The sequence below is a fragment of the Dipodomys ordii genome, unplaced genomic scaffold (genome assembly GCF_000151885.1).
Source record: "Dipodomys ordii isolate 6190 unplaced genomic scaffold, Dord_2.0 Scaffold139, whole genome shotgun sequence".
In the NCBI taxonomy this organism is placed as follows: Eukaryota; Metazoa; Chordata; class Mammalia; order Rodentia; family Heteromyidae; genus Dipodomys; species Dipodomys ordii.
The window spans coordinates 1303430-1324380 of NW_012267355.1; the positions used below are offsets into that span (position 1 = coordinate 1303430).

General features: G+C 35.3%; 1 protein-coding gene across 1 annotated transcript; it reads right to left on the reverse strand.

Annotated features, from left to right (window-relative positions):
• Positions 1-5904: 5904 nt before the first annotated feature.
• LOC105997109 (pancreatic alpha-amylase-like) lies at positions 5905-12156 on the reverse strand. The gene is made up of 10 exons (XM_013031414.1): positions 11982-12156; positions 11487-11633; positions 10555-10752; positions 9878-10108; positions 9033-9166; positions 8050-8172; positions 7854-7953; positions 7092-7210; positions 6848-6973; positions 5905-6127 (listed from the first exon to the last, which is right to left on the reverse strand). The coding sequence occupies exons 1-10, from the start codon at positions 12147-12149 to the stop codon at positions 5938-5940; spliced, it is 1536 nt and encodes a 511-aa protein (XP_012886868.1). The 5' UTR covers positions 12150-12156; the 3' UTR covers positions 5905-5937.
• Between the last annotated feature and the right edge of the window lie 8795 nt (positions 12157-20951).

A 20951-nucleotide genomic window follows, 5' to 3' on the forward strand; every position in this document is an offset into this window, starting at 1 on the left:
AGGGACAGTGTCCAGGCCCAGAGTTCAGGCCCCATGACCAGACCCAAAAAAAAAAAAAAAAAAGAATGTCTTGAGCCAAGGCTTAGTCATATTTCAAAAATAAATAGTACATGTTGTAGTGCTCGTCTCTAAAACAAGTGCTGTAAATAAACATTAAAAAACCCTGAACTTCCAGTCTTGTGACAGAAACCAGTTATTTGAGGACAAAGTGGAAACTGGAAGTTCTATAAGAAACTCAAATTTTAAAACAAATTATTATATTGACTAGACTGAACCAATAATATCCCAAATTTCTTCTGCACCATTTAACAATTAATACTTTGGTTTGGATCTCTCTCTGTCTTCCTGTCTCTCTATCTCTCCATATCTCTGTATCTCGTTCTCTGTCTCTCTCTAGGTATCTGTGTCTCTTTGTCTCTGTCTTTCTCTGTATCTGTCTTTCCTTCCCTCCCCCCGCCAGTACTGGGGCTTGAATTCATGGCTCAGGGCCTCTTAAATCTCCATTAACTTTTTCACTTACGGCTAATGCTCTACCACTTGAGCCACACATCCAGCATTTTCTGGTTAAATGAAGATAACTATGTCTCAGATTTGACTGCCTGGACTATCCTGGAATGGTGATGCTGAGTTCTAATCTGCTAGGGAGTTAGTATAACAGGCAAGGAGGCATCAGTGCCCACCTTTTACTACTCACAAGCTGAAAGAATAAAAACAATGGAGATTTTAAAATGTTAGGATTTCCTGTAAACTCTCAAGTTCAGTATTCACACTTATGCCCCTACTCCAGCTTTCCAAATCTAACTTCTGCAAGCAATGTAATCTGAGTTCCAGAAGGCACACTCACAGCCTTGTTTCCTTAGCAAACAATTGTCCCCTCCTTTACTGAACTAACAAAAAATGGTGCCCAGCCACCACTTCTGTTAGCTCATACCTCTAAAACTGTTTACTTTATCTTTCTGCGATATCCTCCCATGACCTCAAATAATGCTTTTTTCCTGAAGTATTTGTATCAATAGAGATAATAAATTTCATTCTCTACAATTAAACCCAACTGGTCTTATAGTCTTAAATGTAAAAGACAAAAACAATAAAAAATCTGTGTATTTTTCAGTGTGATAATCAAAAAGTAGATATAATATGAAACATACATTTCATTAATGAAAATCTACATACCAATGTTCAAAACAGTTTCATTTATAGTTGGCAACCTTTGGAAGCAATATGTCTCTTATAAATATGTCTCTTATAAGCAAATGGATTAAAAATGTGAAATATTCATAAAATGGAAGTTCTTCGCAGTAATAAAAAGTGAAATAATCATAAAGAAGAGGAATATTAGTGAAAGCAGACAAATGAAGAGCAGTGTGTATAATCTTAACAATGGTTTAAAAAGCCAAAGTAATAACAAAATGAAGCTATTAGTGGCTGCCAGTGGTTAAAAGAAGTCACAGATGAATGGATGGTACAGTGTAAACTTTTACAGCAGCAACATTATACTTTGTGATGCTTTAATAATGAAGATGTGTCATTACACATTTGTCAAAAACAATGAAATGTGCAATGCCAAGAATGTACCTTAATGTAAAATTTCATTCATAATTACTTCTAGAACATAGAAAATTATTTAAAATATTTCAAACTGATAATAAAACCACTATCTAATATCTGGGGCATGAATAAAAAACATAGAACACTAAAACCTAGTAAACTTGGTTTGGGGAAAAGATACACAAATCGGCAATTGTATGTATCTATGGATATTTCAAAATAGATCCCACAGAGAAAATATAAACACCATACTTTCCAAATAGCTTTGTTGGGACGTCAAAATAGCACATAAAAATAAAGTGTATTGAAATTAAATAAACCAAAAAGACAATTCAGTCCAATTTATCACACCCTGTAATTATTGCCTTGGAAAAAATGTTTATCCAGGTATGATTTGCTTATTGAGATCTTTCTCTCCTTCATTTCTTATAGTTCTGAAAGTCATCTCACCTGGTCAATAAGAGGGAAAAAGAGGGAGAGTTGACACATACTAAAAACAGAAGAGGCAAGCAGAAATTGGTGATGCTTCTTTACTCAAAACATTTAGCAACTATAAAGCTAGCAGACCAGTTTTCTAATTTGCCTCACAGCCTCTTCAAAGGATATAAACCTGATAATACTATCATTTTGGATCTACAATACTGATTTTGGTTTTCAGCATCTTGGAAGGAAATAGAATGATTCTCTGTCATTTTAAGGCACAAAAATCTTGTTAGCACATGGAAATATCCATACAAACTTAAAACAAGTATAATCTTCTGTGTACCTCAGTATTTTCTAAACATATGTTTTAAAATATTAGCTTGAATGAAGCATAAAAGTGCCAGATGTGGATCAAGTCAACCCCCAGTGGATTGGTATTTTACATTTTATTCTACTCTCAGCTCTTAGTAAGAAATTAAATACCATGCAAGACTCCTCAGGGAAGTATTAGAATCAACCATAGGACAGAGCAAGGGTAGGAGGTAGGGAGATGTGATCAAAGGCCTCCATTGGGCTTGACGGGAAGAAATGGGTGATGGGAGATGAAGAGGTTAGGATTGACCAGTTACAATGATTTCACTGGCTTTAGACAAATAGGGGTGTATTGTATGTGGACCTGGGCAGTTAGGATGTACCTAGAGTGGGCAGAGTTGACTTCTATAAATGTGGTGGTTTGATGTTTGATTGATTCAGCTATTCAAGAGCAGGAACCGGTTAGGACCTTAAAATGTAATCATTAGAATGTGTGTAAATTATTCTAGTACTTCCGTCCTTTACTTGGATGTGTAGCTTTCAAATTAGGAACATCCCATAATCTGTTTATTCAGTCATGTGGGGACAAATTTCAGTTGTTCTCATTTTATTTTGGGCTATGGTGAATAAAGACTCCAGGAAAAATGAACAAGTAACACTCTTGATACTTTTTTAACAGTCCTGATAATTTTGGGGTTTTATTGTAAGTATATAAGCTTATTAAGATGCCAAACTCATTTTACAAGAGAAAAAGTGCCATATAATAATTCCTGTACCATAACCCAGCCCAGGCAGGAAAGTCTGTGAGACTCTTGTCTTCAATAAACCACAGAAAACCAGAAGTGGCGCTCAAACGGTAGATCACTGGCCTAGAGCTGAAGAGCGCAGGGACAGTGCCCAAGCCCACGGTTAAAGCCCTCCAACCGACAAAAAAAAGACAGAGAGGATCTTGAAGCCTACCAAAAAAGAAAGAAATTGTCACGTATAAGAACAAAAATTAGAATTTTAGCAGATTCATTAGAAATGCTGCAGGTCAAGACACAGAGGAATGGCAGAATTGCAGTATTGAAAGAAAAAGCCAGAATTATTTAGGCAGTGAAAATATCTTAGAGGAGAACTAAAGAAATGTATAGCTATCAAAATATATCACTAATAAATCAGCTTTTTAAATAAAAAAAATTCCTGTACTATTCTAAACGAGCTGCTGGGTGTTACTGCTAACACTTGTCATTTGCATCATTTGCAGTTTAAATCTGTTATTCCACTGTGACTGAAATTATCTTATTGTGGTTTTCGTTTTTAATTTTTCATGACAACATAGATGTATCAATATTTTTTTTCTTTATCGTAATTGGTAATGTCTTCTCATTCACTCTAATTTGAGAGATAGCTCCTTTTTCTAAAGGCAGATCTTTCCAGTGTTTTTACTGTGGACAGTTTGATAATAATGTGTCTTTATATTAAATTGGTTACAAATCTTTGAATTTTAGTAATATGAATTTTTATTTCTGTCCACATATATTGAAAGTTTTCAATTGTCACTAATTTGTTTATATAGATTATCTGACACTTTCCTTCATCCATTCTCCTGAGAAGTTATCAATATATATGTTCATTTTCTTCATTATATATGATTGGATACTTTTTTTCTTCTTTTTTTGACATGACTAAATATCTATAAAAGATAGTTCTTCATGTTTGATATTTCTATAGTCTCTCTTGTCAGGCATGATGCTGGAGCCCTCTAAAGAAATTGAGTTGCTCAGTGACATCGTTTTATTTTCTTATTTAGAGCTTTTACTCTTAGTTTATATGCTTATGTCAGGCATGTATCATGTATCAATTGTGCTCTCTTTTAAATTACTGTGAACCTTTCAGAGAGTAATTTAAATATTTTAGCTATTCCTTTCTTAGCTTTTCCTTTCTTAGCTTTTCCTTTCTTAGCTTTTCCTTTCTTAGCTATTCCTCCCTCCCTCCCTCCCTTGCTTCCTTCCTTCCTTCCTTTCCTTCCTTCCTCCCTCCCTCCCGCTTTCTCTGTCTCTGTCTGTCTGTCTGTTTCTCTCTCTCTCTCTTCTTTCTTTCTTTCTTGCCATAATTGGGGCTTGAACTCAGGGCCTGAGCATTGGCTTTGAGTTTTATCACACAAGGCTGGTGCTCTCCTATTGAGCTACTTCTGGCTTTTGGTGGTTACTTTGAGATAAGAGTCTTTCCTATGAACTCTCCTGTCCAACCCGGTGTGGAGTCATAATGTTCACACCATAGCCTCCTAAGTAGCTAAGATTAATATGTAAGCCACCAGCACCAGAACTACTTTACATCTCTATAGTTTCATGTTAAAAATCTGAAGTAATTGAAACTTTATGTCCAATTACTTTGTGTATTGGTCACCTATTTCTTTCTCTCTTGGTCTCTCTCTTTTTCTCTCTCCCTATTTTTTCTATTCTTTGATGCATTTGTTTCCTCAAGGAAATGACAAACTCTGCCATCCTTTACAGTCTAATTTCATTCAAAAATATTTTCTCTATGCTGAGTAGAGTTTCTGTAGACCTGTCCTTTCTGGGTTTTGCATGTAATGTTTTATTTGAGGAAACTTGCTGTTTTTTATTCATAAGTTTCCCAGTGTGCCTGTCATACTGCAGGGTAACTAGTGCACCTTAAAGTCATGGTTTAGAGCACCATCTCTGATCTACATGAGGAACTACAGACTCTCATGTGTGAGGTGTGTTCTTCAACCCCTCCCACCTGATACCAGACACCTGAAGTACTTGTTCATAGCCAAGAGAGACATCAGCTTCTAGAGGAGCCTCTGTAAAAGTCAAGTGGGTAAGTGTGATCTAGCTTCCTTCCATATAGGAAAAATGGAATTGCAGACTTCCTTCTAAACATGCCAATGGCATGATTCTGAAAATGTAGATAAAACTCTAACCCAAGTTTCTGCTCAGATTCTCAGTGGTTCATGTTTTCCTGACATGGTTTTATAGACAGAAATGGCTCTGTTATGTTATCATCATCATCATCATCATCATCATCATCATCACCGTATTTGTTTGTTAAATACACCAATGAGAATGTTCTCTTTCAGATACCAATCTCTAATGTGATTCATGTTATTTTTCAATTATTCATAATATATTATCTGCTCTTTTAAGTAATTATACTGTTAAGTCAAGAAAAACATTTACCACAAGACCTTCATTCGGTTAGATTCAGCATGTAATATTTCCTTGATATGGAATGTAGGCATAGACACATTTTCTGGCTGACAATCTCTCTTTCTATTTGAGGCAGGAGGATAGTGTTCTCACTACTTTGTTCAAATCTCTGTCAACATCTACTTTCCATAAGTCTTTTCTGGACATCCTACATTTCTAGTCAGCTATCAAGCCTTTCTTAGGCACTGTAATTTCCCAGGGCTTCATACTAAGTTAAGTTTATGCTTGTTTTGCCACTCTGACAAATCTTTTGGCAAGTACATAAAACTGGATCTTGCCAAATATAAAATAGTGGCTTGGCCATATTAACTATAACTGAATAAATCCTTTTCTTCTAAACCTTCTTTCCAGTTGTTTACTTAAAATTTCACAATATTAAGAGAATGTTAAAAAATGAAATACAAGAATAAACACTTGATTGCTGCTTTTATTTAATTTCTTTTTATAATTTAGATTCCGCATGAATGGCAATAAATGGGTCCTCAGCAGAGTTGCTGATGGAAAAGTGAGCTCTGCCATCATTGCCAACAGAGATTCTGATTCCGGTGCAACCGCCATCGACTTTATCTCCAGAAATGACATCACAATACGTCCCAGCAGGAAGGCCAGTTTGCAAAGTTGTTGACAATGACCTGAAAAATAAAGTTTAATATTTAACTTAAATTCAGCATGGAGAAATGCACAAGAACAAATTATCTCTAAAACAAATAGACAGTTTAATTTGGGATGAAGCACTCCAAGCTGATGAAGAATCAATTGATAGAAAACCAAAACACAGAGAGCTATGTAATGGATATAAGATTTATGAGGTCAATGTTTGTACTACAGATGTAGCAACTGTGACCTGTAAAGATCGATCATCTGTGTTGATAGGTAAGGAGATGCTAGCTCTTTAGTATAAAGAAGAAAGTGGAAGAGATTGAGTGGAAACATTCAAAGGGAACAACCACTATTACATAATAGTATATAAAAATTATATAGTTTAACTATATATTGAGTTTTAATTTTAAATTTGCTTTATTTCTTCTACAAAAACAAGGATTAAGTTTTGAATTTGCCATAACTATTCAAAACATAAAGAAAATGTATTTCTAGGATGCCAGTAACAATTTGAACTAGAAGAATAAACAATTGAGTTTTTCTATGCAGATGGACATACTTGGAAATATAAAGTGGCACTTCTAAATTTAATTTCATTCTCCTATCCAAAAAAAAAGCTAGTGGTAGATAATGTTATCCCTTTTATTATGTATGAATGGAAGTACCAATGTGAACACCCTATGTCACTATATATACACACAAAAATTAGGGAAAAAAAACGTAAAGATGACTTCTTATTGGTAGCTACTTACCAGTCATCATTGTTAAAGACAATGAATCCTCTGTTTCCTCTTCCAAAAGCTACTTGGTTGCTTCCATTATCCCACCAGTTGGTAAAAACCTGGCCATCCACAACATTTCGAAAGGCAACCATGTTCCTACAAGTACAAGATCACATGAAATGATGCATCTTTCAACTTCAGGAGATGAAATCAAGCATTGGATTAGGGAAGGTCTCTGTCCAGGAGTGTCACTAGGTAAATAAACATTCCCAACCTGATTTGACGCCAGCGATGTTCACAGACCCAGCCATTGCCACAGGTGGTGTCAGGGTTAATAGTGACTTCTTTAGTAGCTCCATTATTGTTGGGAGGCCCAATCCAGTCATTGACATCCTTAATTAGAAAACACAAAATTGCCATTAAAATAGGCATGTGCAAGCTAGGCTCTTCCTTTCCACTATTCCAAACCCAGACACATTTGCTATATATGTCCCTGCTGTGTCTTTAGTTAGAATTCAAATATTCTAGTCTGTTTATATTTCTTTAATGAGTATCATCTTTATGAATTCTTGTTCTGTGAGGACAGTTTTCCAAATTAGTAATAAGTTTTGTCCTCAAAATTTCCTTCCAAATACTTGTTTCCTATTACAGCTATAAATAGATTAATGTCACAGAAATGAGAAGAGAATTACAATTTGGATTACTAGAATTCATGCACATGATTCAAACCAAGTTCATTTTTTAGCTAGATCTGTGTATCTTAGTGACTTCATCTGTAAAGAGAGACTTTATTTTGTTCTTTGAAAAATAAATTAAATGTATGTGATAATGGTTTGAATATATTTCCCAAACTAATATCACTTGGAAATTATTAGCTTTTTCCTTCCATGACAATAAAGGAAGTTAAAATTTATTTTTACATTATTAAATAAATGCTTACCATTCTGTTTACATTTAACTAGACACTTGATCAATGCACATATAGTCACCGCACATGGAGGTCAGAGAAAGATGTGTTCATAACTCTAAAACTTACTTTTCCATTCTGAAAGTTTCTGTCCCAACGATAGCTGGACATTACTCGCGTAAAGCCATAAGGATGAGCAAGCATGAATCCAACAGCCATTTTGTACAGTCTGAAAGTTACAGCATGATGTTTATTGGAAGGTAGGAGGATGCACACAATCATGTCTAAAGGCAGGTTCATAACAGTGGAGAACATCATTTCCTACCTGGCATCCCAGAATGTAAGGATGGATGCTCCTCCAGCTCCGTGCCCTCGCTGATTGTCGTGGTTGTCCACAAAGACCAGGGCTTTGTCAGAGGGCATCATGCCCCAGCCTTCTCCCCAGTTCCTATTTAAAATGGAATAATATACATATATATGTTCCATTAAAATACTTGCAGGAATCTGAATGTCAGCAATAGTTCTTAATCAAATGGTTACAAGATGATTGACAGTGGATATCCGTGTGTGTGTGTGTGTGTGTGTGTGTGTGTGTAGTTGTGTGTGAACCTGAAATAATATATACTCATATTCCATGCCTTTATGAATGGTTGTATGAATGGTTATGTGTATGAATATTTTATCAATAGAATAGAATTCATATTGTGTGATTACATTAAAAATGAGACAAATTCTAGAAGAATCAAAAATATATCACACAATGTGTAATACCTAAATAATAGATAATATAAAATAAGATTTTATTATATCAAATTAATTCACTAATGAATAGATTTAAGTACCATTTTAGTACATTATGGTGGTTAACTGTACTACAGGGTTATTAACAATATCTTGTTTTAAAGGACTACACAGTGGATTGGGAGAGATACAAAAGAGACCAGTCTACATTCTCTTCATAAACTGACAACTTGAACTGAAACTACTTTGTTCAACTATCTAAAGAAAATTTTGTAAATTTAAAAACATGAACTCTAAAACAGAAAATATGAGCACAGAATGAAATTTGGAAAACTTCCATCATATGGAGATAAAAATATTTAAGGCACTATTTTTGTCTTCAAAACTATTTCGTTGTGATTGACATAGTAATGAAATAGGGGTTAGCTGAGGGCCAATGAACAATAACATTGTTATCAATCTATGTAATTGTCTAAATAGGAATTCTCAAAGATGACACCAAGCGCTGGAATAAGATGACAAACAAAGCTGTAAAATAACTCCTATGACGAATGAAATTATGCTTACTTTAAGTAAGACATCTTCTCTCCATTCCACTTGCGGATCACTGTGCCCAGCTTGGCGCCAAATTTGAATTCTGTCACACGGCCATTTCCAAAGTACTCACTGCTCGAAATGGCCTCCCCTCCCAGGTCAATGACCTAGAGAAAACATAAGGAATTGAGAGCAAAACTGGTTTTCTTAGCAGACGTTAAAATATTAAATGTATAAAAAAAGTATGTCACTAAAAATTGAACTTAGTATATCAGTGATCTAGTAAAAATGCTTTTCTTGATATCTATTTCTTAATTTCTCATCTACTGTCTGGTACAACATTAAAAGAAACCTAAAGAAATGGCGACCTGGTGACTGATGTTGATCTCACTGGATCTTGTATATGCATCATAACAATAATAGATGACATTATGAGAATTACAGTTATGGTCAAGTCAATAACAGTTCTTAATGGTTCATAATTGTTCAATATCTTCATGCTCCAAAGCCACCCGGGAAGGAGTTTGCAAATGGAAGAATTCTTCCACGGAATGGTGAACGCTTTGAGGAACAACTTTATAGCTAATAGTGCGTTAGCCAAATCCAAACTATAACTGACTTGAAGCTCATACAGCTGTATGGTTTTTCAGGCTTCCTTCATATTATCTGGAGATTTGGAATTGAAAGAGTAAAGATTGTAGTTCCACAAACAAGACCAATAGAAGGAATTTATGTGCTTTCTAGTAATAAAAGACAATGAAAGAATTGTTGCTTTACACAGAGATTCAAACATTAGCCCCCCCCACAAAGCATATTTATGTATGTCTGTTACTACTTTTCTGACATGGATGTTTATGAAGATGTATAGATTGCTGTACCTCTTGGTAAATAAAAGGCCTGCTCCCTGCAGGGAACCACTGGGTGTTCAGATTATTCAGCTTGTTCAAAACCGCCTTGATGTCTCCAGGCCACATGTGCTTTGCCGCATCCAGCCTGAACCCTGCTACTCCAATGCCAATGAGATGGTTCATGTAGTCTGCAATCTTGGTCCGAACGTAATCTTTCTCAAGTGCAAGATCAAGAAGACCAACCAGATTGCAATTTCTGACCTGGAGTAAAAATGGTGCAGGTTTCAATAAAACATCATCTCTCCCACAAGAACTGATTTCATTATTTATTCCTTCACTTATTCAACAGTATTCACTTACTGGTCCTTCCATCATGATTTTATAAGGTGCATTAGCTATAATGACATTCTATCACAGGTAAGTTTCTTCTTTGCATATATTTGAATCCATGTGGGAGCATGCATACATACATGCATGCAAGTGTTTGTGTGTGGTGCAGGATAGCAAACGCTGTCCCATTAAATCCGAGAACATGTAAGAAGCTTGTGAATATTCATAGCAACTCTTAGTTGGATACCATGCATTCTGCTAGCATAATTGCCAAATGATATATAGCGTTCCAAATAATATTCAATCAATTAAACCTGCGTTACTCAAGACCTACAGAGTTATTTACTATGATTATTAAAAAAAATCAGCAGACTTACTTCCTCAGCATTGCCATAGTTATTAATCCCCCCATCATGAGATTTACATTTCCCATCATTGAAATCCCAGCCAGAGTATGGAACTGCAGGAAAATCTCTGTTCTTAGCGTTGTAGTAGCTTCCACAAGTGCTGCTTGTTCCTGAACCGCCCCCTGAACCACACATGTGATTAATTACAGCATCCACATAAATACGGACCTGAAACAAAGAGATTTCAGCTTCACTTGAGGCATAAAGCTAAGGCTTTCTAGAATCAAATCAAGCAGAATGTCAATAATCCTCCAAAATATTCTTTGCTTATTCCAAAGAGACAGAAGTAATGTGAAATGAAGTCCTACAACCATTCTAGCTAGTTAGTCAGATACCTGCATCACTGATGGACAGAGAAAAGTCAGAGGTACCACAACTATAAGGAAAGGAAAAGTGCTATTTAGGGGCAGGCAACTATCGCTACTGACAGAAAGACCCATGATTGTTGAACATCATCATGTAAAAAGCAGATAGAAGCGCTAAGCGTCTTATTTTATCAGCTGTAGAGAGGTCAATAAGTCCCTTCTCACGATCCTCATTGGAGGGCAAATAATTATTTACCATTATAGCAATATAAGGAAGGAAACCTGGGAATTATATTTGGACCCACAACCACATTAAACTGACAACAATGATTGTAACTAGATTGGCTAAATCCACCACAGAATATAAGAAAATGGATGTATCTAAAGGGCTCAAACACAATGATCAATTTTAATTGAAGTCAACTTTAAATTAAATTGCTCTCCCTTTAGTAGATAAAAGCACAGAAGGAAATCATTCATTTTCAGTTATAAAATATGATTAAATTGAAAAAAACAAATAAATAGAAAAATAATGTACAAAGAGTAGATAAAACCTTTCCTCCATCAGAGTTCTGAAGAAATCTCAAATCCACTTACTCCAACATTGTTACACCTTTTCACCATGTCTCTGAATTCATCTTCGTTTCCAGATCTTGTGCAGATTTTGTAGCTGATGGGTTGGTATCTTTCCCACCATGGTCTAAAAGGGCTGTTGACTACAATGTTTTCATTTGGTGGGGAGACCTATAATTAAAACAACATTAACAAATCCTGATTATGGCTTCTTTTATAGCATTTGATGCTCTAGAATTTACCTGATAATCTGAAATCCTTTCTGAATCCCCATATATGTAGGTCCCTACTCTCTAAGAACTTAGAAATGCACATTGCATATTAAACATGCCCTGTTCATGTCTTAAAACAAAATATTAAATTAAGGAAAAGACTGAATGTTTTCTTCCTCAGAAAATTCTCTTAGAGTACTTACTCACAAGTAAAGTAACATGGTGATCTAGCTCACTAAAAGTGGGTAGAGTACCAACTTCTATAAACAGAATAAAGCTTGCAACATCCACTATGCACAGCACTCACCTGCACCCCTGCAAAGCCCTTAGGAGCTAAGTACCTCTCACATTCCTTAGCAATGTCAACCCAGCGCCACTCAAATAGGTGGACCATCGCTGTCCGTCCCTGTTGAACATTTGGGTTATACTGAGCCCAGCAGAGCCCAATGGCTGAAAGCAACAGAAGGAACTTCATTTTGCTGTGGAGCAGTTAGGGTGCTTTCTAAGCAACTATTTATATTCCTGCAAACAGGCCACTGTTTACAGAGTAAATATTAACAAAAGTACATATGTAGAGTACAAAGTGCTTATTCATAATCTGAAAAAGATTATCTGTCATAGCATTACCAACAGGTGGAGAACATTCATAAAATCTCGCAGGCATACAATCTTTGTGGCCTTGAAAGGTATAATATTTCTCTTTACTGAAGAAATATTAACCTACAAAAACACTTTTCCTTTAATGTTTATGGATAATGGTTATTTTACTATTATTTATTTTTTAGACCAGATTGCTATTGAATGACAATTAAATTAATTGATTGACAATTATAATTTTGAATTAAAAGTGTAATTAATATTTAAGATAAAAAAATAAAGTTTAGGGGCTGGGAAGGTGTCTTAGCGGTAGAGTGCTTGCCTTGTATACATGAAACTCTGGGTTCAATTCCTCAGCACCACATAAACAGAGAAAGATGGAAATGGCATTGTGACTCAAGTGGTACAGCACTAGCCTTGAACTGAAGAGTTGAGGGACAGCTCCCAGGCCCAGAGTTCAGGCCCACAACTAACAAAAAAAAGTCAAATTTATTATTTAAACATACATGAATTTAATTAACAGTCTCTAATTTCCCCCTCTACAAAATCATGGCTTTAGTTTTTGGGTAAAATGTTAGAAATTTTCACAGTACTCATATTTTTCTCCTCTGTTATTTTATATCACATATAACACTAAATCAAACTTTCATATTATTTTTCTCCTTAATATTAGTAAAAACCTATAAAAGATAATTATTTTTTCAATTAGAAGAAAAAAATGCTTTTCAATTTACTATTTGAGATGACAATTTTGTTTTGGCCAAACACTGTGGTTGAACACAAAATAATTTCAGTTGACACTAAGATTAATTTTGAAGTATGAATGAACAGATTAATAAAATAGTGGCTTCACTAGCAGGCTATGTGAATCAGTTTAAATGGCCTGGATTATGAGTTGAGAAATAAAGGAGCAAGTTGTTTGAAGAACAGGGAAAAATCACTATAAATATTGTAATTGACCATGAATGCATAAAACCTTAATACTCAAGAAACATTAAAAAGACAGCAGTGAAAATATCTATGTGTCAAATGGAAGATAAAATATGGTGAGTTTAGTCGATATGCCAGACAATAGAGGTCCTGAGAGAAGAGCAAAAAAAAAAAAAATCCCTGGGTGTATAGGAAGGAAAGATGAAGCCTAAACTTTATTTTATTTTAAAGATGCTGTATAGAATGGTTACAGTTACATGAGTAAGGTAATGAGTACATTTTTTGTGGAACTATTGTTTAGGGAAAAGCAATCTTGCCTCTGTTAAGAGGCCAGATTGCAGGAGAGTGAGAATAGAGAAAGAGAGATCAGTAAGAAGATTGAAAATGGTCCAGAAAACATATGTGGACCTAAGACTAAAGCAGACACAATAAGCTTCAAAATATGCTTTTATGACAGGCTTTTTAGAGACAATCTATTCACAGAAAGATGAGAGTTGAGGATTGTGAAAAGAAGAAATATCACACTAAAGGTATTTATTAAGATGAGGGGAAATGGGGAAGGGCCAGCTGTGGGGGAAGGCATCAAGTGTGCTGTAGGCTTCAATTCTTCACCCACCTATCACATAGCTCCCCTTTGGCCCTTCTTCCAGTCAATCATATGAACACTATGCATGTTAACATTAGAAATGTACACACAATTTCATATTGCAAGTTGGGATCCCAAATGCTATTCTTTCTCCTACAATACCTTCATCTTCATCGACGATACACTTGCAATGATAGCTACTTCTTTATAAAGCCTACCCTTGTATTCAAAGACTTCTTGTTGACCAGTCTTGGAACTTGAACTAAGACCCTATGAGCTGTCCCTAAGCTTTTATACTCAAAACTAAATGCTTCACCACTTGAACTACAGCTCCACTTCCAGGTTTTTGGTGGCTAATTGGAGATTAGTCTGAAAGACCTTCCTACCCAAGCTGTCTTCAAACCATATTCTGCAAATCTCAGCCTCCTGAGTAGCTAGGACTACAGACATGAGCAGCTGGCATTCTTAAAAACTCCTCTGCAGCTATACAGCTTAAATTACAATATTAAAATGCATTTCAATTTTATTATAAATATATTGTAAGTAAGAATGTAAAAGATCACTATTGTGGAATAAGATTCTTTAAAAGAATACTTTATATCTAACACACATAGAACCTAGCAAATGATTAGCATGATGCCTTAATAAGTATTTGTAATATACAAATTGTATTCTGGACTTTGTACAGCACACTGATGTAACTCAATCCGTTCCTCATATTTTAAATATATGAATACTGTGCCAGAAATCAGGTAATATGGAAAACTTCACATAACTGAGCAGAGAGGACTTGATATTTGGGAATTCTGTGACAATTACTGAATTGCAAGAATATGTGAAGGATTGTAGTAGTTCTTGGCCATTCTAATTATCAGAGTTCAGTCACTGGGTAATAGTAGGTGAATGCTTAATATAAAAAACTGCAAAAATTTTGACATGATGGTCAAACCATCATGTTGTTAATTAGCAGTAATTAACTAACACAGAAAAGAGAGATATATCCTTTGGGGAGAGATTCGATATAGGAAAAAAAGAATTAAATACAGAGGCAAAAGGAAGAGAGAAGCAAATATTAAAAGGGAGACTCTGCCATTATCATTTAGAGCATGGAAACGCTATGTTTAGGGAACATAGAGGACTAGCATGGAGATTCATTAAAAATGATATTAAGCATGAAACAGTGACATTAAGGAATTCTCAACAAAGTCTAATAATTTGAGGAATGCTACACAAACTATTTAGCTGTTGATCTTGCAGACAGGGAATAGAAGATATGTGATCCCTAAGCAATTACTACATGTAAAACAATGCACAAACATAGTTGTGCTGGTAGCTTTAGTATGGCCTTGTTTGTGATCATTTGGGCAAATGCCCAAAAGTAGGATTGCTGGGTTATAGGGGAACTCTGTGTGAAGTCTTTTGAGGAACCTCCATACTGCTTTCCAAAGTGGTTGAACAAGTTTACGCTCCCACCAACAATGCAGTAAGTTCCCTTCTGTCCACATCCCCTTCAGCATCTGTTGTTATTAGAGTTCTTGATTATAGCCATTGTAACTTGGATGAGGTGGTATCTCAATGTTGTTTTGATTTGCATTTCTTTTATGCCTAGAGAATTTGAGCATTTCTTCATGTGTTTATTCACCATTCTTATTTTGTCTTCATACAAGTCTCTCTTCAGATGCACCTCAGTAGATGATCAAGAAAATGTATATATACAATAGAAATGTATAGAAAATGTATATATGCAATAGAATTCTATGCCTCCATCAGAAATAATGGCACCACCCCCATTTGTTAGGAAATGGAAAGACTTGGAAAATATTATATTAAGTAAGCCATACCCAAAGCAACACAGGTCCCATGGTTTCCTTAATTTGCAATAACTAGTATACGTCTAGGATAATCTTACCAGACAAGCAGAAAAGGTCAAAAGCTATGTACATATGACCATATAAAATGATGCTAAATGAAATTAACCCCAAGATAGGGACACAAGAGGCTTTTTTTTCCTTTGTCACTTTTGTTTTAAATGTACTATGTGATTTTTTTTGTTTCTTTTTGTGTTCTTCCTCCATGCTAAAACTCTTGTTTCACTGTATTTGATTCTGGTGCCTGCATCTTGTATATACATTTTTCTAATTGGGGGAGGGGAAGAGAAATAACAAGATGTGGAAACAAGGATACAGGTTGACCCATTGTAACAATGAAATGTACAACACGCTATGTTGAATCAAGCTTTATAACTTAGGTTGGGGGCTGGAGGAGTTTGGAAAGTCAGGAGGAAGTGGATGGTAGGGGAAAAAACAAAGAAGTGGGTAACAATGCTCAATAGGAAATGTACTTATTACTTACTCATGTAACTAGCCCCTCTCCACAGTATCTTTACAACAACAACAAAAATAGCAATGCACAGCGGTTGGGTACTCAAAGCAAGAGAGCTGGATTCCAGGTAGCTGACAAGGTATCAAGTGAATACTATGTATTCATTAGACAACATGAATACAGAGGTAAAATTTTGAGTAAAGTGTTCCAGTTTATATAAGTAGTATAAAAGTGCCATCATAGCCGGGTGCTGGTGGCTCATGCCTGTAATCCTAGCTACTCAGGAGGTTGAGATCTGAGGATCGCAGTTCAAAGCCAGCCCAGGCAGAAAAGTCCGTGAAACTCTTATCTCCAATAAACCACCAGAAAACTGGAAGTGACACTGTGGCTCAAGTAGTAGAGCATTAGCCTTGAGCTAAAGAGCTGAGGGACAATGCCCAGGCCCAGAGTTCAAGCCCCATGAGCAAAGGGAAAAAAAAAGTGCCATCATATAAGAGATCAGGGTTTCATTAATGGAAAAGGTTTTGCAAAAAACAAGTAGGAGAGAAAGATTTGGAAGGAGTACAAGAGACTAATGATGTAAATGAATATAAGAATCACAATATGACCAAAGTTTGATTAGTCAGAGAGTGACATAGGGTTGATTTTGTAAAGGAACGAAAGTTGTAGAAGACATTATTTGAACTTCACCCTTGCTTCAAGTTTCCATGTTAATAATATATACTATTTCATGCACAACTTTAAGAAAATGACAACCTATCATTTAAAACTTGTTCTTTTACCATCAAGGATTTGGAATCTAACCTTTTGAAATTTATCTGTAAAGTTTAAAAAATAGTTCTAACTTCACAGAGTCATTATCTTAATTAAACAAATTAATGCCAACATAACTGCTATGTTATGTAGACTGTGAGTGTATTGAACCTGGAGATTCTCAGAGAATTGGCCACTGTAGTGTTGTCATAACTGTGCTATTGGCTTCACTATTGGTTCCACTAAAAACCTTATTGACCCATGGCCTCAGCTTACCCTCAGGACTTCTCAGAAAGATTGTTGAGTTCCCTAGAGGAAATGATGGGAATAAGTAAAGAATCAGCACCTGTAATTTTGCAAACTGTTTTGCGTTCCTTGTAACAACCTCTTACTAAGTTCACATATTTCATGCATTTGATCATTTCCTCTTAATCCTGTACCCCCAACTAGGACCCTGAATTGTTGAAAACCCCCCACAAGAAGCCTCTAATCATTATAATGTCTTTATTATTTCTGAAATTAACAAGAAAAAGAACTTGATGGCATTGGCATCAAGAACTAACAAGAAATGCAGAATAGAAATAGTTGGACATCTACATTCTGTTATGGTATTGTGATAGCTGAGTCCTACTAATAATATTGATATAGCTATTTCCAGCCTTGCTCTTCATAGAAGAAATTTCTATTTATTCTCCATGTTAATGTTTAAAATTAAATAATACGGCAGTTGTTTAAAGATATGAGAATGGGTTAAGACTGGAGATAGACTACAGTGGAAGAACATGTGTTTAGCCCATGTGTGTGGCCCAGGGTTCAAGACTTGCTCCCTATCCCTGCCAGCAAATAAAATAGGATATTTGGAAATATCCCAAATGCAGACCAGCATTCTTGATGTACTATGTGCAATTCAAGTCTCAATAAATGGTATTCTGTTTATGGGGCAGAGTCTGAAATTTCAGAGTCTGAAAATTCAATGAATATCATATATTTATTAATCCAAAGAAAGAAATGAATATTTCCTACTTCTTAACAATGCTTTATGTTGAAAATTTTCAAACCTCTTTTTTCTAGGAGTCCCTACAATGTTCATTCGTTTTTACTAGATTGTGAGTTCACGGATATGTACAATTATGATTAGGTTGGCCTGGACCTAGATTCATATACTTATGTTTACCATATTATTGGCATTGGTCTATATAGTGACACATACATTTTTTTTGGTCAGTCATGAGGCCTGAACTCTGGGCCTGGGCACTGTCCCTCAGCTCTTCAGCTCAATGCTAGTGCTCTACCACTTGAGCCACAGTGCCACTTCTGGCTTTTTCTGCTTATGTGGTTCTGAGGAATCGAACCCAGGGCCTCATGCATGCAAGACAAGCACTCTACCACTGAGCCACCTTCCCAGCCCCGGCACATGCATTTTTTATTTGTTGAGATGGCTGCCCTTGAAACAAAATCCTGATCAATGATTTCCAAGTAGCAGGTATTACAGCCACACCATCTAGTCTCTTTTCCTAACTGTTCGTGTATGAAGATATATCAATAATTTTTAGATTAACTCCCTGTTAAAAATAGCTTCATTCCTAATTTCTATCAAAAGATTTTGCAAAATGTAAGTGAAATGCCATTGATGAACATGAGAGAGGAAATGTCTGTTCTTATGTGCACTATTACCCTGGAGGTCTGCAAGTTATAAAGTATTCAGAATGAGCAAAGAAGGTGTCATTTGAACTTCATTTGAACTTCCATATAACAAAATGTGATATTTTAGACACAAGCTCAAGAATAATCCATTTAATTGAACATCTGACCTTTCTGTTATCAAGGACTTATAACCTTTCAAAATGTAGTTATCTGAGGGGCAGATAATGTAGTTCATTCTTCAAAGAGTGGTTATCTAACTTAAACATATTAATTCAAACATAACTGCTATGGGAGTGTATTGAACCTGCAGATTCTCAGTGCATTTGGCCTCTGTGTTGTTGTCATAACTGTGTTGTTCCCTCCCCTGTTGTTCCCACTGAAAACATTATCAACTCATGTTCTATTCCCACCCTCCCTGCTCCATCACTTGGTGGTTCAGTCATTATGTTCCTCACTTTCCAACTTGTAATAAGTTCTTCTCGTGTCTCACAAACACCATTATGCCCCCCAGAGGAAAAGATGGAAATAAGAAATCAGCAGCTTGGTGCCCTAGCTTCAAGCCTATCAACCTAGTTACTCAGGAAGCTGAGATCTGAGGATTACAGTTCAAAGATGGTAAGATTCTTAATCTACATTTAACCACCAAAAAGCCAAACATGGAGTTCTGTGGAGCATTAACCTTGAGCATAAAAGCTCAAGGACAGAGCATGGGTCCGGAGTTCAAGCCCCAGAACTGCCACAAAAGAAAAAAAACAAAAGAATCGTCATTTTATTCTATCTGCGATTTTTCTGGGTTTTTTTCCTGTAATTTTGTTTTTCTCTTCTTACTTTCTTCTTTTGTTTCTCTATTTTTTGCTATTTTCTTTAGGATTCCTATCAGTCTCATTGATTTTTAATGTTTTATTATCTCTAGTACAAAGGAGTCTTTATTCAAAAAAGTAGTTTATAAATATGATGCATGTGGATCAATGTCAACCTCATTGATTTTGAAGTATACTTCTTGTCATCGAATAATCAGGTAATTCTAAAGTTTTATTTTGATAACAAATTAATGTTTCTCTCTGCATTAAGGTACTTCTAAAATGAAAAGTATATTGCAGATGTATTAGGAGAATTTCATTGACACTCCCAAGATAGTTGAAGATATAGGAATATATTTGTGTATTACTATGGTTGCATGTACTGTATTTCATCACTTCCTCTTAATCTTCCAAAAAGAGCAAGCTGCAAAAGCCAAAGAGAGGTCTCCAAACAACTACAATGTCTTTGTAATTTCTGACACAAAACCAGCAAATAAGTTATTGATGCCTCTGATATTAGGAACAAAAAAAAGAATTGATATAGTTGATAAACCTACTTTTGGTAATCTATCATGAAAGCATAAACTGAATACTTTTAATATCGATTATCTATGTCCATATATTCATTTCCTGCATTGATTTACAAAGAGAAAATGTCATGTATTCTGAAACAATATCCTTTTAAAATATGAAATAAGGCCAGAACTGGAGTGCAGTGATAGAATATGTACTTAACATGTGATAGCTTTCAGTTCAATCTCCACTACAAACCCACATGCACACATATACACAAATACATACAAATACATATATACACATATACACAAATACATACAAATATAACACATGTACACACAAATACACATTTGGTAATATCCTAACAGTAAAGCATTGTTCCTTAAGGACAATTTGTATTTAAGGTTACACTCAATTTATTGGATAGCCTGTAATATCTGTACTGTTTTCCAAAAGGGTCTAATTACATTTCTTTCTCACTATCATTACTTTATGTGTGCAATGTGAAAACATTATAGTAGAGTAAAATCCTCCTATGTCCCATTCCTAATGACTACAAATAAATTTACTGGAGAGACTTTTTTGGGGAGGTACTGATTCTGGGGTTTGAACTCAGGAACTGAGTGCCATTTTTGAGCTTTGATGCTCAAAGCCAGTGCTGTACCACTTGGGTCACAGTGCCATTTCTGGATTTTTTTATTTTATTTGCTTGGTTAATTGGAGATAATAGTCTCACAGATTTTCCTGCCTGGGATGGCTTCAAACTGTGATTCACAGATCTCAGCCTCATAAGTAGCTAGGATTACTGGCATGAGCCATCAGCATGCAGTTGGAAAGACATTTTGAGAAAATGATAAATCAGGACATTTTGATTTAGAATTTTCTGACATTAGGTTTATAAAAGACATATTTTATTTATTCATATTGGAACTGTACAATATTCTTATTTGAATTGTGTACAATGTAAAAATTTCATAGATTATGCAATATGAAATAATAAAACCAGGACAGTTGGTAATTCCATTTCCTTACATTTAAAACCAGTTTTATTGGGTATTAAGTTTTCTGTTTTTCTGATACTCTACAGCCTTAGATAATAATATGATTATTGAATTCATTCAGACTGACA

What these genes read in the sequence shown, in the direction of transcription:
- LOC105997109 (XM_013031414.1), bottom strand. Translation starts at nt 12,149, where the DNA reads ATGAAGTTCCTTCTGTTGCTTTCAGCCATTGGGCTCTGCTGGGCTCAG. An exon ending in CTTACATTCTGGGATGCCAG is followed by an intron (nt 7,954 to 8,049) that starts GTAGGAAATGAT and finishes TGTAACTTTCAG; the next exon opens with ACTGTACAAAATGGCTGTTG. An exon ending in GAAACTTTCAGAATGGAAAA is followed by an intron (nt 7,211 to 7,853) that starts GTAAGTTTTAGA and finishes TTTCTAATTAAG; the next exon opens with GATGTCAATGACTGGATTGG.